Source organism: Eutrigla gurnardus (genome assembly GCF_963514095.1).
Source record: "Eutrigla gurnardus genome assembly, chromosome: 1".
NCBI classification, from domain to species: Eukaryota; Metazoa; Chordata; class Actinopteri; order Perciformes; family Triglidae; genus Eutrigla; species Eutrigla gurnardus.
The window spans coordinates 1699088-1720986 of record NC_139915.1 but is presented as its reverse complement, the minus strand read 5'-3'; the positions used below and the strand labels follow the sequence as shown (position 1 = coordinate 1720986).

General features: G+C 42.3%; 1 protein-coding gene and 1 pseudogene across 2 annotated transcripts; both read right to left on the bottom strand.

Moving 5' to 3' along the window:
* Positions 1 to 426: 426 nt before the first annotated feature.
* Positions 427 to 8192, bottom strand: LOC311016087 (aspartate aminotransferase, mitochondrial). Its single transcript, XM_084013575.1, has 10 exons — positions 8026 to 8192; positions 4933 to 5089; positions 4353 to 4481; positions 4213 to 4272; positions 3962 to 4123; positions 3747 to 3851; positions 3421 to 3571; positions 2538 to 2703; positions 2221 to 2371; positions 427 to 1557 (listed from the first exon to the last, which is right to left on the bottom strand). The coding sequence occupies exons 1-10, from the start codon at positions 8106 to 8108 to the stop codon at positions 1435 to 1437; spliced, it is 1287 nt and encodes a 428-aa protein (XP_083869701.1). The 5' UTR covers positions 8109 to 8192; the 3' UTR covers positions 427 to 1434.
* A 3658-nt stretch (positions 8193 to 11850) lies between these two features.
* On the bottom strand, positions 11851 to 21829 carry LOC311011097 (calretinin-like; annotated as a pseudogene). Its single transcript, XR_014599479.1, has 11 exons — positions 21332 to 21829; positions 16218 to 16294; positions 16008 to 16097; positions 15726 to 15806; positions 14813 to 14869; positions 14498 to 14575; positions 14120 to 14175; positions 13986 to 14025; positions 13252 to 13305; positions 12556 to 12627; positions 11851 to 12420 (listed from the first exon to the last, which is right to left on the bottom strand). The product of XR_014599479.1 is annotated as a calretinin-like (transcript).
* Between the last annotated feature and the right edge of the window lie 70 nt (positions 21830 to 21899).

The following is a 21899-nucleotide window of genomic DNA, read 5'->3' as shown; positions in this document are numbered from 1 at the left end:
TGCCCCATTGAGGGACAATAAAGTATTTTGAACTTGAATTTCGCTGCACTGATTTCAGGGTACTTAAAATGTGAATAGTGGCTCAAATGCCTGTGCTTGTCCTACTTAGTTAAATGTCTGCCATGAAGAAAGTCTATTGTGATGATTTGGTTAATTGCAAAAAATATGAGGGAATGTGCACTACCAACACAGTAAATTAACTCAAATGCTTATTACCTCATCTTCCAGCCCTGTTGATGGAACAATATAGTGTAGGCCTATATTCTCACCTTTAGTCGGTGATACATTTAAGGAAGAAAAAGATTGTAAACATGACTTTGTATACCATATAGTGCAATATAAAGTATGTAAAACCATTAATTGAAATGAGACGTAAGCACACAAGGATGGAGATTATAACGTTAACTGATCACATCAGACAACAGATCATGCCTCTATAACCATTTATTGTTTGTTCAATAAGATACATCCAATTATTTTATGACAGAATGCAAAAGATGGAAGTGTAGTGCCATAGGTTTCAGATGCATATTTCTTCATGAACTGTGCGGCGTTCGACCCCGATGACATACCCCACTCATCTTAATTAACCACAGGGACGTTCGTACTCGTATAAAATACAAAGACTGCATGATTAAAATAAAATGTAAAAAATGGGGCTACAGTGGAACATGGATACAATTAATTCCAAGTATTGATTACTTAACTTTGACCATGCTTTGCTTGTGTGTGTGTTTGTTGGCCTGAGAGATGCTCTGTCACCAACTAGCTTGAAACCCAAAGATGATTCACAAATCCCACAGGAAAAAACTGAATATAAAGGGAGATAGCAAGCAAATTCAGAGATGAGGAGGAAATTACTCGATGATTGATTAGCCTGATAGTGAATTGATTACCTGATTGACAAATGAAACAGGATGTCAGCCTTATCTTGAAACACAAAGTGCCATAAAACGTATAAAGTGCTACGCTGCCATTATAATTATAATCTGTCTTTTACACATTTTCACATAGCAACAGAGACCTCACCTCGTACATTATATGTACAGTCAAACACGCTGTTGTCAGCTGCTGTTGGATGTTTTACAGTGAGTGGGCCCACAGTCGATGAACAACACACATTTAGGCGGACACTAACGCACAGCCAACAGTTGATTCCACATAATAAATAAGCAATGATGATCAGTCAGTAGTCAGAGAATTTGGCAGGGGACCCTGTTCAGTGAAATGATGAAAAAAAAAAGAAAAGTTGACCAGAAACTAAACCGTGTGACAGCAGCAACCATTCCGAGTTGAACTCATGATGAAACCTAATTTAGATTATGTCTAACTAAGCATCGAGCTTGTTTCTAAAAAGGTGGAATGGAGGACACGGATGACGCTCCTCGTTAACACTGCTGCTTTGATTATGTAGCTCTCCCAGCAGCATCCACTCTACTTGGTGACCGCATGGATCCCGTGTGCCAGGTAGCCCACATTCCCAGAGGTCACGCCCGCCATGGAAATCCTGCCATCCTTGGTCATGTAAACTGAAAACTCCTTTGTCAGGCGCTCAACCTGCAGGACAAATAAATGAACACACACACGTCTCAAAATCCACATCAGTAACTTAACAACACACATTGCATTTCTGCGTTTAGCTGTCTCATCACATTTTTAGCATCAACATGTTTTCCTAAGTATTACTAAGTCAAAAGTCCTTCTGCGTAATTATGGGAAGATATTTTGCTGTTTTTCATCATCTCTACTAGAATCCATCCATCCGTAGAGGTCGAGAATGGAGCCTTGGGGAGCTCCGTGTCGTTGTTGTACACTCAGATGTCTAATTACTGTCCAACACAAAGTAGTCCCTGTCCATTTAATTGGATTTTAACCAAATTGACTCCGCGCCAGAGAGTTCAACCCAGTTTTCCAGTCTGTCAAGTACTACATTGTGCCGACTGTGAGAAATATGATCTAAAAATACCAAGACCGAAAGTTTTCCACTGTCTGCATTTAAGGGGCTGTCACTGAAGACCTAGACAGGAGCCGCCACAGTGCTTTGGTGGGACTGAAATCCTGACTGTAAAACATCAAGACAATGGTTTCCAGCCAAGAATGTGTTCAGCTGTCAGTAAACAGCTTTTTCTATTCGATTTTACTCTAAAGTGGGCGAACTACTCCTTTAATATAATATGGCAGAGAACTAGCTATTGCTGCGCGGCATCATTGGATGTGTACCTGTTCGGGTTTGAGGCCTGTGAAACAGAACATCCCGATCTGGTCGATGACGTGCTGCCAGTTGTGGCTGGAGCCCTCCTTTTTCAGACCAGCCGCCAGCTGTTCTCTCATCTTAATGATGCGGTTCGCCATACCATGGACCTCCCCCAGCCTGGGATGGATGACAGCAGGGCGAAACACATCAAGAAAACGGAATATATCTGGTTGAATATGGAAGAACCTGAAGTGCATTTCCAAATATGTAAACTTCACATTTGGTTCGTGGAATATGTGCATCTATATGTATATATACATATATATATAATATGTGCACATACCACAGTGAGTACAGATCTGGTGTGTTGAGAATTGTTGCTGCAATTCTGGCGCCGTTCATTGGTGGGTTGGAGTAAATGGGCCTGATGAGGATCTTAAGTTGAGACTCCACCCTCTTTGCCTCATCTGCGTCGTTGCACACCACAGTGAAGCCGCCCACACGCTCACCTGTGAAGAACAACATGAACACAGTCGGAGCAAGTTAGGTTATTTGGCTAAAACTGATGATTTCACCCTTCAATCAAGTTAAGAAATGAGGAGTCACAAGCCATGAACCTCAAACTTAAATCAAAGAATAAAATGATGGACTCACAGCATCTCTATATTCAAATAGTAAGAACAGCCTATTGTCAATTTGCAACCATTAAGTTAGACAGAACGCTTCAGATGAAAATGTATTATTCATCTGAATGAGATCTTGCTGTGATGTGCCTTAAAGCTGTATTCTACGATTTGAAAGGTTTCTCTGTGAGAAATGTGTTTCTGAAAACATTTTTGGCGAGAAATAAGCGATGCAGTTGCTGAATCCGTCTTTATTTTAGATCGACAACGCTCAGTTTGAAAGATTTTTGAGAGATTGCGGGCGGCGCCGTCTCTGGAAACTCGCCGCTCCGCGCCGGCATTACACGGCTTCTTACATAGACAATGAATGGGAACATTCCCTCCGCTATGAACTCAGGCAGGACGCCGTTTAGTGTCCCGGTGTGTCCGGGACTTCCACAACATGTACAAAGCAGTAATAGTGTTTATTACGGCCACGAATGATGAAACATTATCGGTGCCGGTGGGATTTCTCTCTCACCCTGACTGCAGTACATCCCCAGGCAATAATCTCCTTTCTTCACTACTTTATTTATTTAAGAGCTTGTATTGAATATGGCTGACCATAGAGCCCCATGTTCTTGGCAAAGGACTGGGAGAGCAGGATGTTGTGGCCCTGCTCAATGAAGTAGCGCACAGCCCAGGCATCACGATCGATGTCTCCACTTGCGAAGCCCTGATAGGCCATGTCGAAGAACACGAGCAGGTTTCTTTTCTATAGGGTGAAAACAAACGGAGAGATGCAGACAGACGGAGAGACAACCAGTGAATACGAATTGTGGCTTTTGAACTGTCAAAGGCTTCCAGATGAAAAGAAAATGTGTAATGATTTATTTTTTATAAAAATTGCAAACATTTCACAGAGCTTCACCAGGATGATGCGTAGTCACCTTCACAAGGTCAGAAATCTCCTTCCACTGCTCGGGTCTGGGGTCCACACCGGTGGGGTTGTGGGCGCAAGCATGCAGCATAATCACACTCTGCTCTGGGATTTTCTGTGACATAAAAAAGCTTTTGGTTAGTGATCTTGCAATACATATAATATAGACTTGCTTAGTTTACATTTACATTTTGGCTTCTGACTAGTCCATCAATCAATACTTACAGAGATGTCATCCAGAGCTCCTTTGAAGTCAAAGCCACAGGTGGACGGGTCATAGTATTTGTATGCCTTGAGCTGCATGCCAGCGTCTCTGAAGATGGGTGTATGGTTTCCCCAGGAGGGTTTGGGGAGGTACACGTCAAGTGGACCTCCATGGAATCGAGACTGTGACAAAAGAAAAGTTCTGGTGAGATAACCAGCCTGGCCTGTTTTGTTTGTTGGTTTGATGAGTGAGCAATACAAGAGGACCTCACCAAATAGTTGGCTCCGATGCGCAGAGATCCGGTTCCTGAGATGGTCTGGACAGTGATGCTCTGGTGGGAGAAGAGACGTGCTGCAGTGATTTTGACTACAAACTGTCAGTGAGTTTGGAGTAGTAAACATCCCAACTTACCCTGCTGCTCTTCAGGACTTCACTGTCAGCACCCAGAGCGAGTTGGGCGCAGGACTTGGTAAACTCCCCCAAGCCACCAATGGCGAGGTACTCCTTATCCATCTGTTTGGCGCTGATAATAGCCTCTGCCTGGAAGGAAAGAAAATCTAAATGTATAAACACACCTACTTTCAGTTTCATGACTGCTTTTTACATGAAAATCTAGGATTTAGTTAACGTGTGCACACTTTCTCAAGGTGACCAGATATGTGAAGTTTATGAGCCAAGAGCCTTAGAGCCAATTACATGACTGTTTTTCAGGTAATGGGTGTTTTAAATAGAAAGTATCGGAGCCCAGACAACCATAACAATGGAAGGGGAACAGAGAGAGGAGGTACTTTTACTCTTCAAAGAGCAAGTGAAGTTGCTGTGCATCATAAGCATGTCGATGCAGACACTGGCGGCCTTGCACGAGCAACTACCAGCTTTTTATCTTCTTGGGATCAACGTCCTGAGCTTGTTAAATCCCCCCGGGGCGACTGTGTGACATGAGAAGAAGGTAGCATCAGTGGACTCGCTGGAGGGATTGGTGACAGTTTACCTTGCGGACACAGCTGAGCACAAAGGGCTTGCCCTGGTCATCCCGGTAGGCTCCCACTCCCAGGTTCATCTTCTTGGGGTTGGTGTCCCTCTTGAAGGCCTCGCTCACCCCCAGGATGGGATCAGGGGGACCCATCTGCACTCCGCTCCACCATGAGCTGCACAGACACAGAATCAGATGAAAAGTGATGTGGATGTGATGGCAAACACTGAACACGCTCAACAGTGATTATCCTCAGAAAAATAAACACTAATGCATTCCTACAAGGTCATGAAACAAGTTGCTTCTTCAGTTTTCACAGCCTTATGTGACACCGGTCAAACTATTGTGATGGCTGGCTGTATTTGCCTTGCTCCTTTCACCCGCCGTGGACCTAATGCTCGAGCTCAAACCCTTCATGTGACCCGAGGATACCACACTGACGTAGAGACACATGAGCATGCTAATGAAACAAACATAATCCATTTAAAAGTCCAGAGTCCAAAACCTCGAGTAACCGTTAATACGGATCGAAAACATAAAGTCGCTTGTTCACCATGTTGATTCCGACTGCAACAAACACCCCGAATACATTCTATGGTGAAAGATATAAGACAAGAAAATGTAATGAACAACCGTGTTTATGTGCTTATGCTTAGTTATCTTTCCTTGTGCTTTTGGCTTTTATTCATCTGGCCTATGGGTAGCATTTAACTTGTAGTTTTATTCATTAATACTACAAATCCCTCCTGACTGATCTTCAATTAAGTACCAAATACAACATTTCAACACTTCAGACTCGTTACGTACAACATACCATAACTAAATGTGTGAATGTATGTTTACACGCACCAAGCTAATAAAGGTCTAAAGGTTTAAAATATATTACGTCTGAGCCCTCTTAGTCGATTAGCCTACTAATCTTATTTTTGGTCCAATCATTTGTAATGCTTTTTAATGCTGAATGACTGATGTCCAATTATGAGCATTAGAACCTTATGAGAATAAGGTTCATCAACACAGATGTCTCAGGAAGTGTCTCTCAGTGTGGCCGACGGGAAGCTGAGTCATCCATAGAAAAATCAAACAGCACCACAGGAAATCTAGAGCAGAAGAGTTCTTCATGGTTTTACTACGCCACCAAAGCAAAGACGGTTACCGTGATTATTTCTGCAAATATTTCTACATCTTTTTATAATATGTAACTAGTAACAAACGTATACAAGAATAGTAAATATAGCTTACAGGCTATATTATAAGAGAGTTAACAGTATGAGATTCACACACACACACACACACACACACACACACACATCTGCTTGACATATGAAGATTGTTGCGTTCTGCGACTTTAACTCCACTGCTGCTCACATATTGTCTCAGGTTTCCCCTACTTTGTAAACCCCCTTAACTTTGCAGCTAAATTTAGGACTGAACATTGCAAAGGGCAAGAGACTTTAAGTCCCTACTAACAATAAATGTAAGAAGAGGTCACTCTGGTTTATTAAATAGCAACAGTTCACTGGCAAAGATGTTTATTGCATGAAAATCAAGTGTGAACTGGTTGAAGAAGTATATAGTCCAGCCTGGCGACTGTTCATTTAATACAATCTGCTAAATGATCCTGAAGCTCAATACCCAAGACTGCACAAAGAGATATTATGTTCATTTATTTCCTAGTTTGTCGTGCATTATTAATGCCATTATAGCATTTTAAGTCCAGTGAAATATAGCAACCAGGAAACTGTGAGCAGATTAAAAAAAGACTGGATGTATGGATGCATACAACAACATCAATAAGGCAACAAATTGATGAGCATGTCTATACAAAGTGACAACAACAGAGCATGCAATTATTACTAATAACTACATAGTTTTATGTTCAATTATGGGTTTCACTAATTTGCACTTTTCGGTTCCCATTCAGTTGTGATACCTGGGTACAGAATAGTACATGGCCAATCATGCTGTAAAGGGCATTTGAGGTCAAGGTTAGCAGGTAAAGACATGCACACAGAACCTTTGAACAGCTGGACTTACATAAACATCACACTGACTGACAAGCTATCAGTGATCAATAGACCAAAGGCCTTTTTGGTAAGTTAACAGGTCTTCAAACGGTTATACATCTTACATAACATAACATAACATAACATAACATAACATAACATAAAGGTAGAGGAGGGAGGGTGGGGCAATGAGCCACACATATGACAGCATCAGCAAAGACCCAGCTACACCTCCAGCGACAGAAGCAGAGACAGACTGGGAGTAAAGACACGTCATAAAACTACATTTACCAAAGATAGATGTGTATTAAATGTATTAAAAAGGCAAAGCTGCAGATCGAAAGGAGTTTGCCCTCCAAACAGGCTCAGAAAGGGCATCGGTGACTAAATACTTTCAGCGCTAGAAACCAGCCAATCGGCGATCGAAGGCGGTAGGAGGAGAGCCAATCACCTCGCACGACTTCTCCAACTACGACAAGTCGCTTAGCTCAAACAGTGCGTGGGCTTTGATAGCCGGAGCCGTCGCGATCGCGCAAATCCCAATGAAAGTTGCCTTTGAAAGCGACACAGCAGCGACCCCGACACGCATATCACTATAAATATGCTATTGTGACGAACCGAGCCGAGCTGGGTTTGTTATTTGCACCTTCTAGCAGTGAACTTGTGTGCTACAGTGACGTGACTTTCAACAACCGCCAGCTTCACTGCTAGCAACACCGGGTTTCTAGTCTCGTCAATGCTAATCCGAGATTATTTCTAGCACTACAGGTTCTAAAGGTTATTAAATCATATAACCGGAAATAAGCAGCGATCACTGACGCTAGTTCACGCCACAGGAAGTAACATCAGACAGCACGTCGCGGCCTGTTGAAATCATTTGACCCCTGTTAGCTAGCCAGCTCGTGTGGCTGAAATCATCACAGACCGATGACGTTTCCATATAAATGTGATGGCTAGCTGGACCGTTCACCTTAGAATAATGGCTCGACTTCTGCTCAAGCTAACGTTAGCTGTAAACCTAAGGCATGGCACGCCGTTAGCGCACAAAGTCAACTTGTGTGAACCTCTAGGTTACGTTAGCTTGAGTGATGCTAGCCAAACGTACCTGTTGCGGGTGGACAGGACTCTCAGGGAGGGGGACATGTTCCCCAGACAGGAGAGCACCTTGTTGGATTGGAGCAGGGCCATCGTTGTGTTGCGCTTGGAGAGCCTTGGAGGATGTGGACGGATGTGAAGGGCAGCCACGACCACGATGCTACGTTCAGTACGCGCTGACGTCAGAGCAGCAAACGCGTAGGATCCTTCAGTAGAGACCTGAGATCTGATTGGTTAACCCTGTGGCGAGAGGGGTCGCTAAGAAAGGAGAGGAAAACACACAAATATGATATATTAATTGGATTTTAAAATATGATAATCAATCAACATTAAGAGTCCATAGAGAATGAATGGCCCAGAAATACTTCCATCCTCATCAACACAAAGTAGACATTATTGTAGAAAATGATCTACCGCAGGAAAAGCTACAAAAGTATATACATAAATAAATAAATATATCTCCAACTCCAAGACATTTCCAAACTAGCAAGGATCAACTTGGAAAACAACAAAATGTTCAAAACTCTGTGTACAAATTGGAAGGTTGTGGAGTTAAAAATTGGTCTCAGTCACATTTATTTTACACATTTTTAAAATATATTTACCACAATTTCATGAATTGTTTTCCCTTTTGTCTGTTTGAGTAAATATGTAGAAACCACCTGCAGTGACAGAGTGTTTTACAGCTTTGTTTCTCCCTTTTCTATCTTTTGTTTGGTTTATCTGTGTCAGCTGATGTGGACTTGCCCCCCTCTCTGGTCTACTCACTCCTCCCTGTGTTCCTCACCTGGCACTTATCATCTGTTCAGCTTACCTCGGTCTATTGTGCAATAAAGAATAAAGACAATAAATAACAAAACTTGGGAGCCGCTGCATTGGCAACACATTATTTAAAGCAAACAATCCTTTTTTAATATTATGTTTATAAGACTACACCTCACTGTGGCTTTTCAGAAAGTTTAGGTTTGAACGATGACTTGTCCATTAAAACCTGCATCCATTTATTTATGGTTGTGAACGTCCTTCACAGCCAGCAGTCACTGGCTTTTGACAGCAGTCCTTTTAATATTATTGTGACAAAAGATATAGGCATGTCTGCTTTAAATTCCTGCTCTACAAAGTGTTTGTGTGTTAATGTGAAGCACCCTTTATTGAAGTGACATATTTTCATGGCGAAGGCTTCTCTTTTTTAAGGCTAAGGGTTCTTCATTGCAGTAAATGCCATTCCCTGGCAGTAGAATTCTGCAGTTACTTGATTTGACCACTTGAGGGCGATGTCACACAATAGACATCACAGTTTTTACAATAAACTACATTTGCTTCTAAAGCTGCCCCATAACTCTTCATCTGCCTGTAGTGGTGTAAACATATTAATGCAGCCTTGCTTAGTGTGACACGACGCTCACCTGTCCCACTGTTTGTGTTTGGACTGAAAGACAGATGAGCTGTTGTCAGCTTCAGAAGAAGACCACCTTTACATTTCACTCCACACAGCTCACCAGCTCTCACTGTTTCTGGTGTAGCAGATTCACAATTATACAAGATAGACAGAGTCTGTGCAGAAGGATCAGCGACCTGGAATAACATCACAGAGCAGAGCCTGGAAGTCCACGAAAGAATGTCCTGCAAACAGACTCAGACTCTCTGGCACCCCAACAGAGTAACAGAGCAGGGCTTGGCTTGGATGTGGGACTGCCAGTGTGTGAAGGAGATAGGAGGGAGAGAGGGAGAGAGAGGGAGAGAGCTCATGTTCACACAATGGTCAAAAACATCAGAGATTATACCTACCTGCAGCAATTTCTATTGTTTATTCAGAATATTAAACAACATTCCACGTTTTTCCCATAAACGTGTCAGTCGTCGCTGTATGATTTTGCATCTCTTCTAGCTGTATTACTTTGTAGAATGAATAGGAGCACTAGGAGGTTAAGAAACTGTGGAGACAGAGCTGAGCTGGCAGAAACATCAAATGAAAATACAGCGGAAAAAGAATAAAAACTGATAAGAGAAAGGATTACTGACTGTAATGCCAAGTGAAGTTTCACAGCTTAATTTAGAGCCGAACGTCTTTAATAGCCCATATTGTACTGGATGTGTGCTCGAGCTCCTCGCTGTTATAGTTGCTGCACCTTGTAAAAATCTCATTTCTATGTTCAAATACGCAGCATGATGTAAATGTCACCTCTCCACCCACTCCTGTGGGGTTATGGGTTAATAGGTTGTGTGGCAAAAGGTTTTATTACATATATCACTTCCAGTAATCATACTTGACACCGTGTGGGCTGGTGCTGGATTCCACTCTGTGCTGTTTGATGTCCCTCGCTGAGGTTCATACAGTTTTGTCCATTTTGTTTCCAATAGCAGCTCTCACATATGTTCAGTCATACGTGTTTAATCAAGGGATTGGATAAAAATGTGAAGATGATGACAAATAACTAGCATCATGGGCTTTTTTGGGGTCATATGTACTGCACTGAGTCACTGTTCCAACATCCAACAGATCATCTCTCATACATGTATATAAAGGTATATAAATAAAGGTATTTAGTCATTTAGTACATCTTGTCCACCCAGGAGTCAGTCATATCAAGAAGTGTGTGTGTGTGTGTGTGTGTGTGTGTGTGTGTGTGTGTGTGTGTGTGTGTGTGTGTGTGTGTGCGTGTGTGCGTGTGTGTGTGTGTGTGTGTGTGTGTGTGCGTGTGCGTGTGTGTGTGTGCGTGTGTTTGTGTGTGTGTGTTTGTGTACAGAGGGAATCTCGTCTGTTTTCCTCACGTGTCTCTCTGCTCTCATTGAGGGGGACTGATGTGTGTGAAAGAATCAGAGCGGATGTAACTCTTTTTTTCCCTCGTTGTCAGCAGTTAGGAGTGTTTCAGATGCCACTGTATGTTTCTGTGTGTGTGTGTGTGTGTGTGTGTTTGCATGCTCACCATGTGTATAACATTGAGCAGTCGCTGAAGGAGGTGAACACTGTATTGTGTGTGCGTGTGTGTGTGTGTGTGTGTGCGTGCGTGTGTGTGTGTGTGTGTGTGTGTGTGTGTGTGTGTGTGTGTGTGTGTGTGTGTGCAGTGACGGGGGTGCGTGAAAGGGTTGTGCTTTAAAGATAGTGAGTTTAATTAAACATGAAAGAACTGATTATTAATTGATGGAAGGTAGGCCGTTCCACGATGCTGATGTATGGGGGGGGGGGGGGGGGGGTCGACTCTCTTCCCGAAGTAAGAAATAAGAGAAAAAAAACAATATTTCATACATAAACAGTGTTCTAAAATAAAGCTGTCATTCAGATATGATAAAGGCATATATGTAGTATTATGGTGAATATGTTTTATCTGATAAGGAATCTCACATACACACATGGATGAACCTGGTGTGTTTTTTCCATTATTTCAAAGCAAACATACTTTTGTTGTATTTCTAATGGCACATTTGTATGAGTGAGATAATGGCCTTCTACTGTATATTTGTACTGAGCCTCATTCCTCAGCTTGTCCCGCTCTGCTCACTTCGTCTCAAAGTGCCACAGAGGCTTCGGGGACTCTCCTCTATGAAAAATGGAGCAGCTGAGCCTTTTCTAAATCACACTTCCTTTCGCCAGGAGATTAGAAAGTGAAGGTGGAGCACTCCGGGGGAAACACTCTTGCTCCGGGCATCTGTGCTGGAGCTGTAATCTTCACCGGAGCCACACGACTCTCCGAGTGGGGGAAATAAACATATCCTTCACAGTCGAGGCGGCGGCACAGTTGGAATTATCCTAGCTGAGGTGTAACAGAACATTGCTTCGATGAAGATATGATTATTTAATGCAAGACAATAATTGGCACAAGAGTTGTTATGTTTATGTTTATTCATTCTCTCAATATCTTTAATAGAACAGTACAAGCCTCACCAAATAAGATGACATTATATAAATAAATAAATTATGAGATGCTGCAGAATAGAAGTATTCATTTTAAATAAATTGGGAGAGGGACATATAGATATGCGATGAATGTAAAACAAAATGCATATTAAAAACGAGACGTCAAATAGTAAAAACACAATATATTCCTGTTGTCGTTGCTGCGTCTCACTAAGAAACGGCATTTTAAGTTTTAAAAAAACAGAAATGAAAACTCCGAGGGGTACAAAACTAAAATAGCAGGGCCAGCGGTTCACTGTGTGCTCCTATAGGAGCACTGTTGTTTTCACTCTAAGTGGTGGAGGGTCACACATGCACCAGGTTACATCAGGAGGTAGGAAGCAGGAGGCAGTGGGGCGGATGGCGGGGTCCCAGGGAAGGACCTCACAGCGTGGAGTCCCGGCAGAGGACGATTTCCAGCTCAGTGCGGTACAGTTTCCCTCCGTCAGACAGAGCCATGATGCTCTTCTTGTACCCCACCAGGCCTTTGGAGTCCACAGGGTCCACATCCTGGCACATAAGATCAGACAAAGTCACGGTACGAACATTCAGTACAGAGCACCTCAGGCAGGACTTCCATCTCCCCTCTATATTTGGCAAGTAAGTAACATGAACTGCACAATCAATGGGCTAACTATTCATTACCATTTTGTTCTTGTCACAGAGGTCCTTCAGCAAAGCATCCAGCTCCTGCTCATCAATATACCCGTTCCCATCCTGGTGAAAGAGACGACGGAGAGGTCGGAATTATGAAGAGGACATTTTTTTTATGTGAAAAGGAGACTCACAGCTACACCAGCAACTCTCTGAGGGCGTTAGGCACAGTGTCGCTTTCAGCTTTGGTTTTGCTAATTATCACAAAATGAAAAGCACCGCTGGGGCCGATAGCGATGCCGTTAGATTTGCTTGACAAAGTACGGGAACAATTACAATTTTGACCTGATGATGATGTTTAAAAAGTCAGGCAATCGCCAACATTACTGCAATAAAGCCTGAGGGTGAGATGACTGTGAGCACCAAATGTCATGGTAATCCCTCCACTAGTTGACATGAGACATTTCCCTCAAATCCAGGAATATTCCAGGGAAATCTAAGCACCGTGAATGTCTGTAGAAAATGTCACAACAATCCACCAAATAGGTGTTTGGTAGATCAGTTGACATTGCCGGGCCTAAAGCCCTAAAAACTGAATACCTGCCAGGAGAAAGTGTATCCTCACCTACATACAGCATCATAGGAAATATGGAAATATTGTTCTACATTGGTCCATCTAGCAACAAACATACATACGTGCGTATGAAATAATACAGATACAGTAGATACACAAACACATGTGCTCACCTTGTCATAAAGGGTGAAGAGGGAGTCGAACTCCTTCACGGTGAGTCTGATGCCCTGTTTGAAAGAAGGAGACATGGAAATTGTTAGAAACTGCAGGGTATTTCTAGAGAGCGGTAAAAGCCCCACAGAATCCAGAACTGATAATAATCCATGCAGATTATGATAACTGGGACTAGAGTTGAGTTAATCCTGATCAGACTAATCCTCTGTCAGAAAGGAATTGTTGATCTGCTCTCCCAACTTAGCATGTACGTATAGCAACATACATGATCCAGAAATATGTGGGAGATGTACATGGATGCAGATAGGATTGTCCCCGTGCTTCAAATGTTGAACTTTGAAGGGTTTACACACATATATATGTATATATTATAGACCCTCAGCAATGTCTTCCAACTAAGAATGTACATGCAACTGTGCAATAAGCTGTGCTATTTTTATTTTATGTTTATTTAAAGTTGTTTAAATGGGTGCAAATGAAGATAAAAGCTATGTCCAAACACATAAGAGGAGTCTGTCATGTCTCAAAGGAAATGCTATGCTTTAATATCTAATTCCTAAAGGATTTAACGTAAGTAAACGCACATTTGTGTCAATGCCCCATATGTCCATTCAGGACTTTAATGGCAAATAATCCTCTTGTAGTGAATCCAATAATGTTGTATTGTTCTGAATCCCCAGTGTGGTCTGACTTCTCTCCATCAGAGAGACAGTAGCTATAGTAGTAATCTTACCTCAAACTTCACCAGGAAATTTTCCTGGACGGGCAAGAGCCTGGTGTCAAACAAAAAGAAAGGTTTAATCTTGATGGCGTTCACTAAAAACGACCACACAGAACACGAATGAATAAAAGTGGAGACGCGCTCACCTCGCCATCTCAGAGAGGCCCAATTTACCATCTCCGTTCAGGTCAAACATCCGCAGCTGGATGGAAGAAGCAAACAGGAGGTTGTTTCTGTCAGCAGTTCAGCAGATAAGGTGATGTGGGAATGGCAGTATAATGGTAAAGAACATTCATTTATGCACAAAGACATAGACATAAGATGGATGGGGGATTGGGTCGTGAGGAGTCCTTTTTTAAAAAGTGGTACTCCAGAAGGAAACACTGGGATAGTATTTATGTATACGGCAGATTTTAAAAACTGACATTGGGTTAAAAAATGTCCTTTGTCATTTCCAGAGCAAGTATCTGTGTAATGTTCAAAGAAATATGGATAAGAAGAGAAAGGATGTTAAGTTAACTCACGATCGTCTGTGTGTACTCATTCAGCTTCTTGTCGTCATAGTTTCTGTTGGCCTTCTTCAGCAGGTCGGACAGGAAACCCTGACGAGAGAGAAAGGCCCCCACAGTCAGTGATTAGATGATATGTTGTCAGCTAGTAGTCATGGCGACGATGAACGGCGTGACTTCATGTACAGAGCTCAGCCCAAGTCCTTGTTTCATCATCTCAATCAATGTCTGGCTGGTTAATTAGGAAACAGAATGTTTCACATAGAACGTCTACTGTTCTCTCTTTGGTTTTTTTACTTGACTTTAAATGATCCAATCTTTGTGTTTTACCTTCAGCTCATTCGACTCAATGTATCCACTTCGGTCAGTGTCGTACCTCCGCCAAGCCTGCAGGACAAGAATGATGTTACAGTAGCGTTCACCTCTGCTACTGTAACCATAAAAACAACACACTTCCTCCATATATTATCTGATTTAACAGAAATAAGACGATAAAGAGAAATGACGGAGGTAGGAGGGTATAATCTGACATTGTGTAAATACAGAATATGTTAAAGCCTTTATCAAAGATAGATACAGAATCCCCTCTGGCACTCCCTGCCTTTCCCCTTCAGAAAGCTGCGCTGCATTCATAATGTATGGCTGTCTGAGAATAACTTTAACACACAGCGGCCTGAACATCACACCACCGAACCCCCCCGCCCAAGCTCAAGTACACCAACTGTGTGCTGCTTTTTTTTTAAGTCACAGTGGACCAGCTGAGCCATGCCTCACCATTTTCTCTTTGTTCATTTCATTATTTCTACATATGCAATGAAGTAGTTTTATGGGTCAAATATGCTGCTGTTAGGCATTAAACATCAGCTGTTTATAGATTCATCCAACTTTCTTTATGGAACTACGATGAATTCATTTCATTTATGTGAAACAAGACAATTTAAGTCAGCTTTAGCCAAAATGTTAAATGTCTTCAGTACATTTTTAAATGTTTTCTATGTTTTAATTTCAGACATTTCACCAAGACTGCAAATGAACACTTATTGGACTCTTTTCCACAAGAAACAGGCGTCCTAACATGGCAGGCTAATAGGGATGTTTTGGGCTGTCGATATTCTTTACCATCACTAAATGAATCAGTTTTGATGAGTGTGAGCGCTTATATACATAGAGTTATATAATGAGCACTCATGACATAAGGCATAAATATGGTGGAGTAGACAGATATGAATATATACAAACTTACAGCCATAAACTCAGCGCTGGATCCCACAAACTCTCTGAAACAGAGCAGGAAGTTTTCCTCTGTGGGCAGAAGCTGAGCCAACTAAGGAGTGGACGACAAAGAGACGGAGACACACATTTTATGGTTGGGATTTTAGATTCATAAAGACAGAAATAATTGACCATTAAGCATAGATAGATAGATAGACTGATAAATGCAACAGAAGCTGGAGTCAAACCAGCGGCGTTGAGGATGAACTGTGTGATTCTGAACCACTTGAACACTACTGGATGTTAGTTTCACCTCGGACATCTCGATTCTCCCGTCAGCGTTCTTGTCAAAGTTTGCCATGAACTCCTTCATCTTTTCTTTGAATGCAGGAAGTGTAGGATCCTGCAACCACAAGAAGTTACACATCAAAGAGACTTATGCTAATGCTGTCTTTAATTTAAACATAGATTTAAGACAAAAAACAACTTATATTCTTGTGTCTGCTGATGTGCACACACTCACCACGCCTGCTCCGCGCCTCGCAGTCTCCAGCTCTTTGAAGAAGTTCTCCAACTCCTTCCCTTCGATGTAACCGTTTCCTGCGGGGCACCGGATGAACTAAATTAGTTTGGCACAAATTATGTTATGAAGCTTTTAAGTTTTGATTAAAGACTGTGGATGAAAGATTAAAGGTCAAGAAGGGGGGTCTTTAAAACGTTGGAACGGTTGCCAAACCTCGAGTGCGAGGCCGGTCTGGAGTCGGATCCAAGTAAGCAGTTTATGCAAACGTTTACAGGCTTAGAGCAGGACTTAAATCAGTTCGTGCATTAGGTTGCTTTAGCCCTGAAGTGGTCAATATTCATGTCTTGAGTGAAGCATGGAGCTCCACAGCGCCAAGAAATCAGATTAACATGTGTTATATCATCTCTACACAACTGACAACTTTTAATTGAAAACTCACTTTGATTAACTGAAGGCACTATTCCCGTTCATAAATCTCTGGCCGGGGTTGTGGGGATTCAGTGATATGCAGCAGCAGCAGCAGGGGAATTGTTGTTGGAGTGTAAGCAGCAGTATAATGAGTTTTCTTGCCTTCGAGGGTGAAAGTGTGCAGTCAGATTGATGCTTATTGGGGCATTCTGTCCCCTGTGATTTGTATGTCTTTTGACAGTCACATGACCGGGGATGATTTTAATACAATAATTTACTCCACTGGTTTCTCTGCAAAGCAAAGGGTACCATATAGGACATTCAGTGCCCTCTGTTTAATCATAAGAATGAGCCCCATCTGTCGCAGCAGCACGACACATCGCACCCCACGAATGGAATCACGCCACAGACCTTCACTCTCCATCGTTGGCTGTTTCCAAAGACACTCACTGCAGCTGTGCGTTACAACATACCACAAACTCCACTTAAAATCAGCCTTTATGCTGATGATATGTTGTTGTACATGCCGCCACAAGAAGGAAGCTTTAATCTCATTAAGACATTCTATCTCTAAGTACACAACAGTTACCTGGAACAAGTCCACAATACTCCCACGTTAAGGGGAAGCCTGGATTCTGCAGAACTCATCACTCCCACTTCAGATACCCGGGTAATGACGTCTCCCTCAGGCTGTCAGAGTCGTTGCACCTTAATTACACGACTTTATCAAAAATAGTAAAGACAACCTCTCTTTCTCATGGGTGGAACTGTCAAAATACTTCTTCACATCCACTACTTGTTTTCCATGCTGCCTGTCAACACCAACAGATAAATGGTTAAAATCGATTATTACACATTTTTACTGGAAAAATGCAAAAAACTAAATTAAACAATCTACTCTACAACAAAGTGAATCTCATGGCAGACTAGACGCTCCAAAGGTATCACACCTTCACCATCTTTTCCACAACCATCAATTCATAGACTTCAAAGACCGGATATCTAGAATATCCACTTATAACCCACTCAAACCTACCACAAAAATGAATGATAGAACTCAATTTATAAATCCCAGCTAGCTGGAACACAGGCATTACCGCCTCTCACTCAACCTACAGCTAATCCAATATTAAGTCATCCACCAAATATATATTTCTCAATATGAAATGTACAAAATGGGACTGGCATACTCACACACCTGCTCACAATACACAACAGGCAGGACAGATGATCTGTCCTCAAACACTCTGGGCTCATGAACCGGTGCACTCTTTGAGCTAATGCTGCACACATTCCTACATATTAAAACACACACACACACACACACACAGACACACACACACACACACACACACACACACACACACACACACACCCTTTCAAATATTTGACATAATTAGTCACCCTCTTTTTTTGTCATCCTCATACAAATAGGGGGGGTTAAAACGTTAATATAACTGTTACTTCAATTTGGAATTAAACACAGATGTATGTACAGAATCAAATGCAGATTCCCACCCCCCACTCTTCATCTCTTAATCTCTTATCCTCTCATCTCGTCTCATTTCTGATCGTTTTCTCCCTCACCTCCCCCCGTCCTCTCGTTTCCCTGCCCTGCGATTCATTTCATGTCACCATCTGTGCTTTGGTTGAGCTGCTGTTTTAGATATAATCAAATCACTGCGGGGACAAAAAGCTTTGGGTGTGGAAACAAAGCAGGGCGATGCAACACAGGTCACGTTCATCTTCACTTTGTTCCAAATTAAACTTCCTTGTCATCGGTTAGCATTCAGATGGGTAAAGGCTGGATTACACCTCGTTATCCAGACAACTTTGACTTTTATCTTTACACTTAAATCTTAGATCAGTTCAGGTTTGACGAAGAAAAGGAAGCAATTAATATAAACATGTTTATGAAAAAGTGTAAACCTGATCAATATGCTGATGTTAAGCAGGTACGTTCACCGTCAGTTCAACATGTTAGAGCTAATATTTGCCAATTAGCACCGTCCACAACATGAAGTCTAATGGGAACGTGGTTGGCTTTACAGACACAACATGTGACCGGATGGTGGGTGGATCCTGAGGAGCGGCTGGATATCTGGACCACATTTCACGGCAACTAATCCAGTAGTCATCAAGATATTCCACTCAGAAGCACACATATTAACTTCATGGTGGCACCAGATTATAAATCAAGGGATCACCACAGTCAGTAGGATTTATCATCAGGGGATCATGAACATTTGTACAAAATGTCATGCTAATCCATTAGCTGTTGAGATGTTTCAGTCTGGACCAACATGGCGGAAAGACCGACTGACATTCCCATCCTTGGAGCCACTCTGAATTCATCTATTTAAAAACGACTTTTACAAATCCGGCACAAACTTCCATACAAATATTATTTTGCCACCTTTTCACTAATTAACTAATCAATCAGCAGCACTCAGTGTTATCTGGAGCCATACTTGTTTCATGTGGTGCTACAATAATGACATAATAATGACATGTGGGGACAGCAAGGAACAAAGAGACTGTGATGAGTGCGTTGTGACTCGTTTTAAGGTCCTCACAAGTACCCATGTTCCCAGTTCATTTCCTGCCAGTTTAGTTGCGATACAAATCCCAGCTGCCGTTCGGAGCGCACCACTGCACACTGTGCAGATGCAGCCATCTAACATTTTCAAACACAGCTCAACTGCTGATTGCTCAATGGCACCTCGAAAACAGCTGCAGCTCATAATGACTGCAAACAACAATCATGCAACAAAACAAAAAAAAACCACTTTTGAAGACACAGTTTGAATCGCTGCACGTATCCCTCCGCCGGCGGAGGTCCTAGTTGTTGTTTGTTGTCCTCGTTTCCCTGCAGCCGAGAGCTCAGTCCGAGTCAGTAACTGTGCTGCAGCTGTGGTCAAGGAAACAGCCTGTTGCTGTCACGATGCCATCAGCAAGCCTTCACTGACACATCACCAGAAATACACAATTCTCTGTTTACCTTTAAGTGTGAGTGAGACTGTGGTGAGGTCATCAACGCCTCTGTTCTCTGGGTCAAACATTTTCCACACGACTGATTCATTTTACGAGAAGAAGGCGGGACATTCTGTCACAATTCGGAGGGCGTTTGCGTGACATGTGTGACATACTACTTGAAAATTAATTGTGAATTATTGGGCTGGGTTTGGAAAGGGTTTAACAATAGAGGTCAGAGCTTTTTTTTTTATGAATGGCTTCTGAAAATAATCCTTCAATTTGCGATATTAAAGTCACCAAAGATGGAGTGGATCAGAGAGAGGCAGTTTGGCTACCGGGACGTTTTCCAACCAATAACATGGCTACCTTCAGACCGGAGAGCTGCTGCTGTGAGGATTTGTAGTTCACTAAAGCCTTGAATCAAACTACTGTATTTCATCTCACAGAAAACAGGATGTAGTTCTGATAGAATCGGTGCCATAAAAAGGGATCAGGATGACTAGGATGACTAGAAGAGTACAGGTGAATGAAGGGAAATGACTAATTATTACGAATACTGTCATCGTTTATAAATGTTTTTATCAGGGCTGCAACAAATGAAGCAGCACATATTTCTTTTAATTGTTATCATTTTCCTGATTGACATTCAAATGACTTGTGTTGTTCGAGAAACAGATAAACACAGGAAGATGTTCAGTTTAATATTAGAGAAGACCACAAAAAAAGAACATAATTGAGAAAAAAAAACAGAGTATTTGGCGTTTTTACTTGACTTAAACAATTAATCAATTAACAAAATAGTTAATTAACATGTGATTAATCAACTTATCAGCTCTGATTATTTATAGATTTAACTGACATCATTAAAATAGTTCAATTCTGGTCTACTGTATATAGCCTATGTGTATTAAGTTTATGCCGCTGGCACACACACACACACACACACACACACACACACACACACACACACACACACACACACACTGTGTCCAGTTCATTACCAGTAAGCTCTCAGATGCAGAAGCTCCTCCCAACAAACCAGTGAAAAACACCCTTCATCTTCTCCTCTCTCACCTTTTCACGCCCCCCCCCCCCCCCCATCCACACACACACACACACACACACACACACACACACACACACACACACACACACACACACACACACACGTCCTCCCTCCTTTGCATCCTTTCATCCCTCCCCCATCTCCCCTCCCCCTCTTCTCCATCCTCCTCTCTAGAACTTAACTCTAATTCTACTCTCACATCGGAGTCTATAAATAAGCTGACTCTATTTGGGTTTGATTTCGTTCATTTCTCAAACCCATAAATGATATTACACGATGTTATAATGAGAACATCGCAGAAGACTAGTGAAGGCTCATTGCTGAGGACTCAAAAAAAGTAAATTCCACAACAGTGAGATAAAAAATATCGAGGTCCAATTAATCTCCAATTAGCCGGAGAGAATTGGTTTCATGTTTTTCTTATAATTGCTGATATCACTGTCATTTTTGTTCTTGTTGGATCACTGGATCAAATATGTATCATAAGGACAAAATTCTGACAGTAAACATAATGATTGTAACACAAACAAACAATAAATAACATCCTTTCTAAAAACACACCTTCTCATAAATCATAAATTAGAAATAGCTTCTAAAAAAACACTAATTGATCCCTCAATTGAGGTCAAATCGCTGAGCCTCGCGGACGTCCGCGCGCACTGACCGTCTGCGTCGAAGTGTTTCCAGATGTCGATGAACTGCGCCGCGGTGAACTCGGCCAGGTGCAGGTGGGGCGACTTCTGCGCTTGAGTTGCCATCTCTGCGGTTTCTCCCTCCTTCAGGTCGAGTGCAGTAGTTAGTGGGAAACTTTTCCGGCGTGGAGCTCCTCCGTATTGTGGCCAGCTCCTCCTCCGCTGAGGCTTTTAAACTCCCCGCGGCGTCCGCCATCCTCCTGCCCGCCACACGGGGGCGCATTCAGCCCGAACGGAGCCTGCAGGCCGGGGGAGGCCAATTACAGGAGGAGGAGAAGGAGGAAAGCTCTCCTGGGCTTCGCCTATGTGTTGCCATTAACTGCCATCCGGGCTGCTGGTTTGATAGCAGGATCATTATGCATCCTCCAATCCTGCTGCTCCCACGAGGAGGGAATTACATCAAACAGTTGATCCTGTGTGGGGTGCCCTGCTGGATCTTGTTGGATCCATGTCATCCTTGTCTTTTCCAATACTAGCTCCCTTCCACTGTCAATTATCAAATAAAGCCCAAGCAGATTAAATACCCCACCACAGGGGCCT

What these genes read in the sequence shown, in the direction of transcription:
- LOC311016087 (XM_084013575.1), bottom strand. Translation starts at nt 8,108, where the DNA reads ATGGCCCTGCTCCAATCCAACAAGGTGCTCTCCTGTCTGGGGAACATG. An exon ending in GAGCTCTGGATGACATCTCT is followed by an intron (nt 3,852 to 3,961) that starts GTAAGTATTGAT and finishes TTTATGTCACAG; the next exon opens with AAAATCCCAGAGCAGAGTGT. An exon ending in CAAGAACATGGGGCTCTATG is followed by an intron (nt 2,704 to 3,420) that starts GTCAGCCATATT and finishes TGTTCTTCACAG; the next exon opens with GTGAGCGTGTGGGCGGCTTC.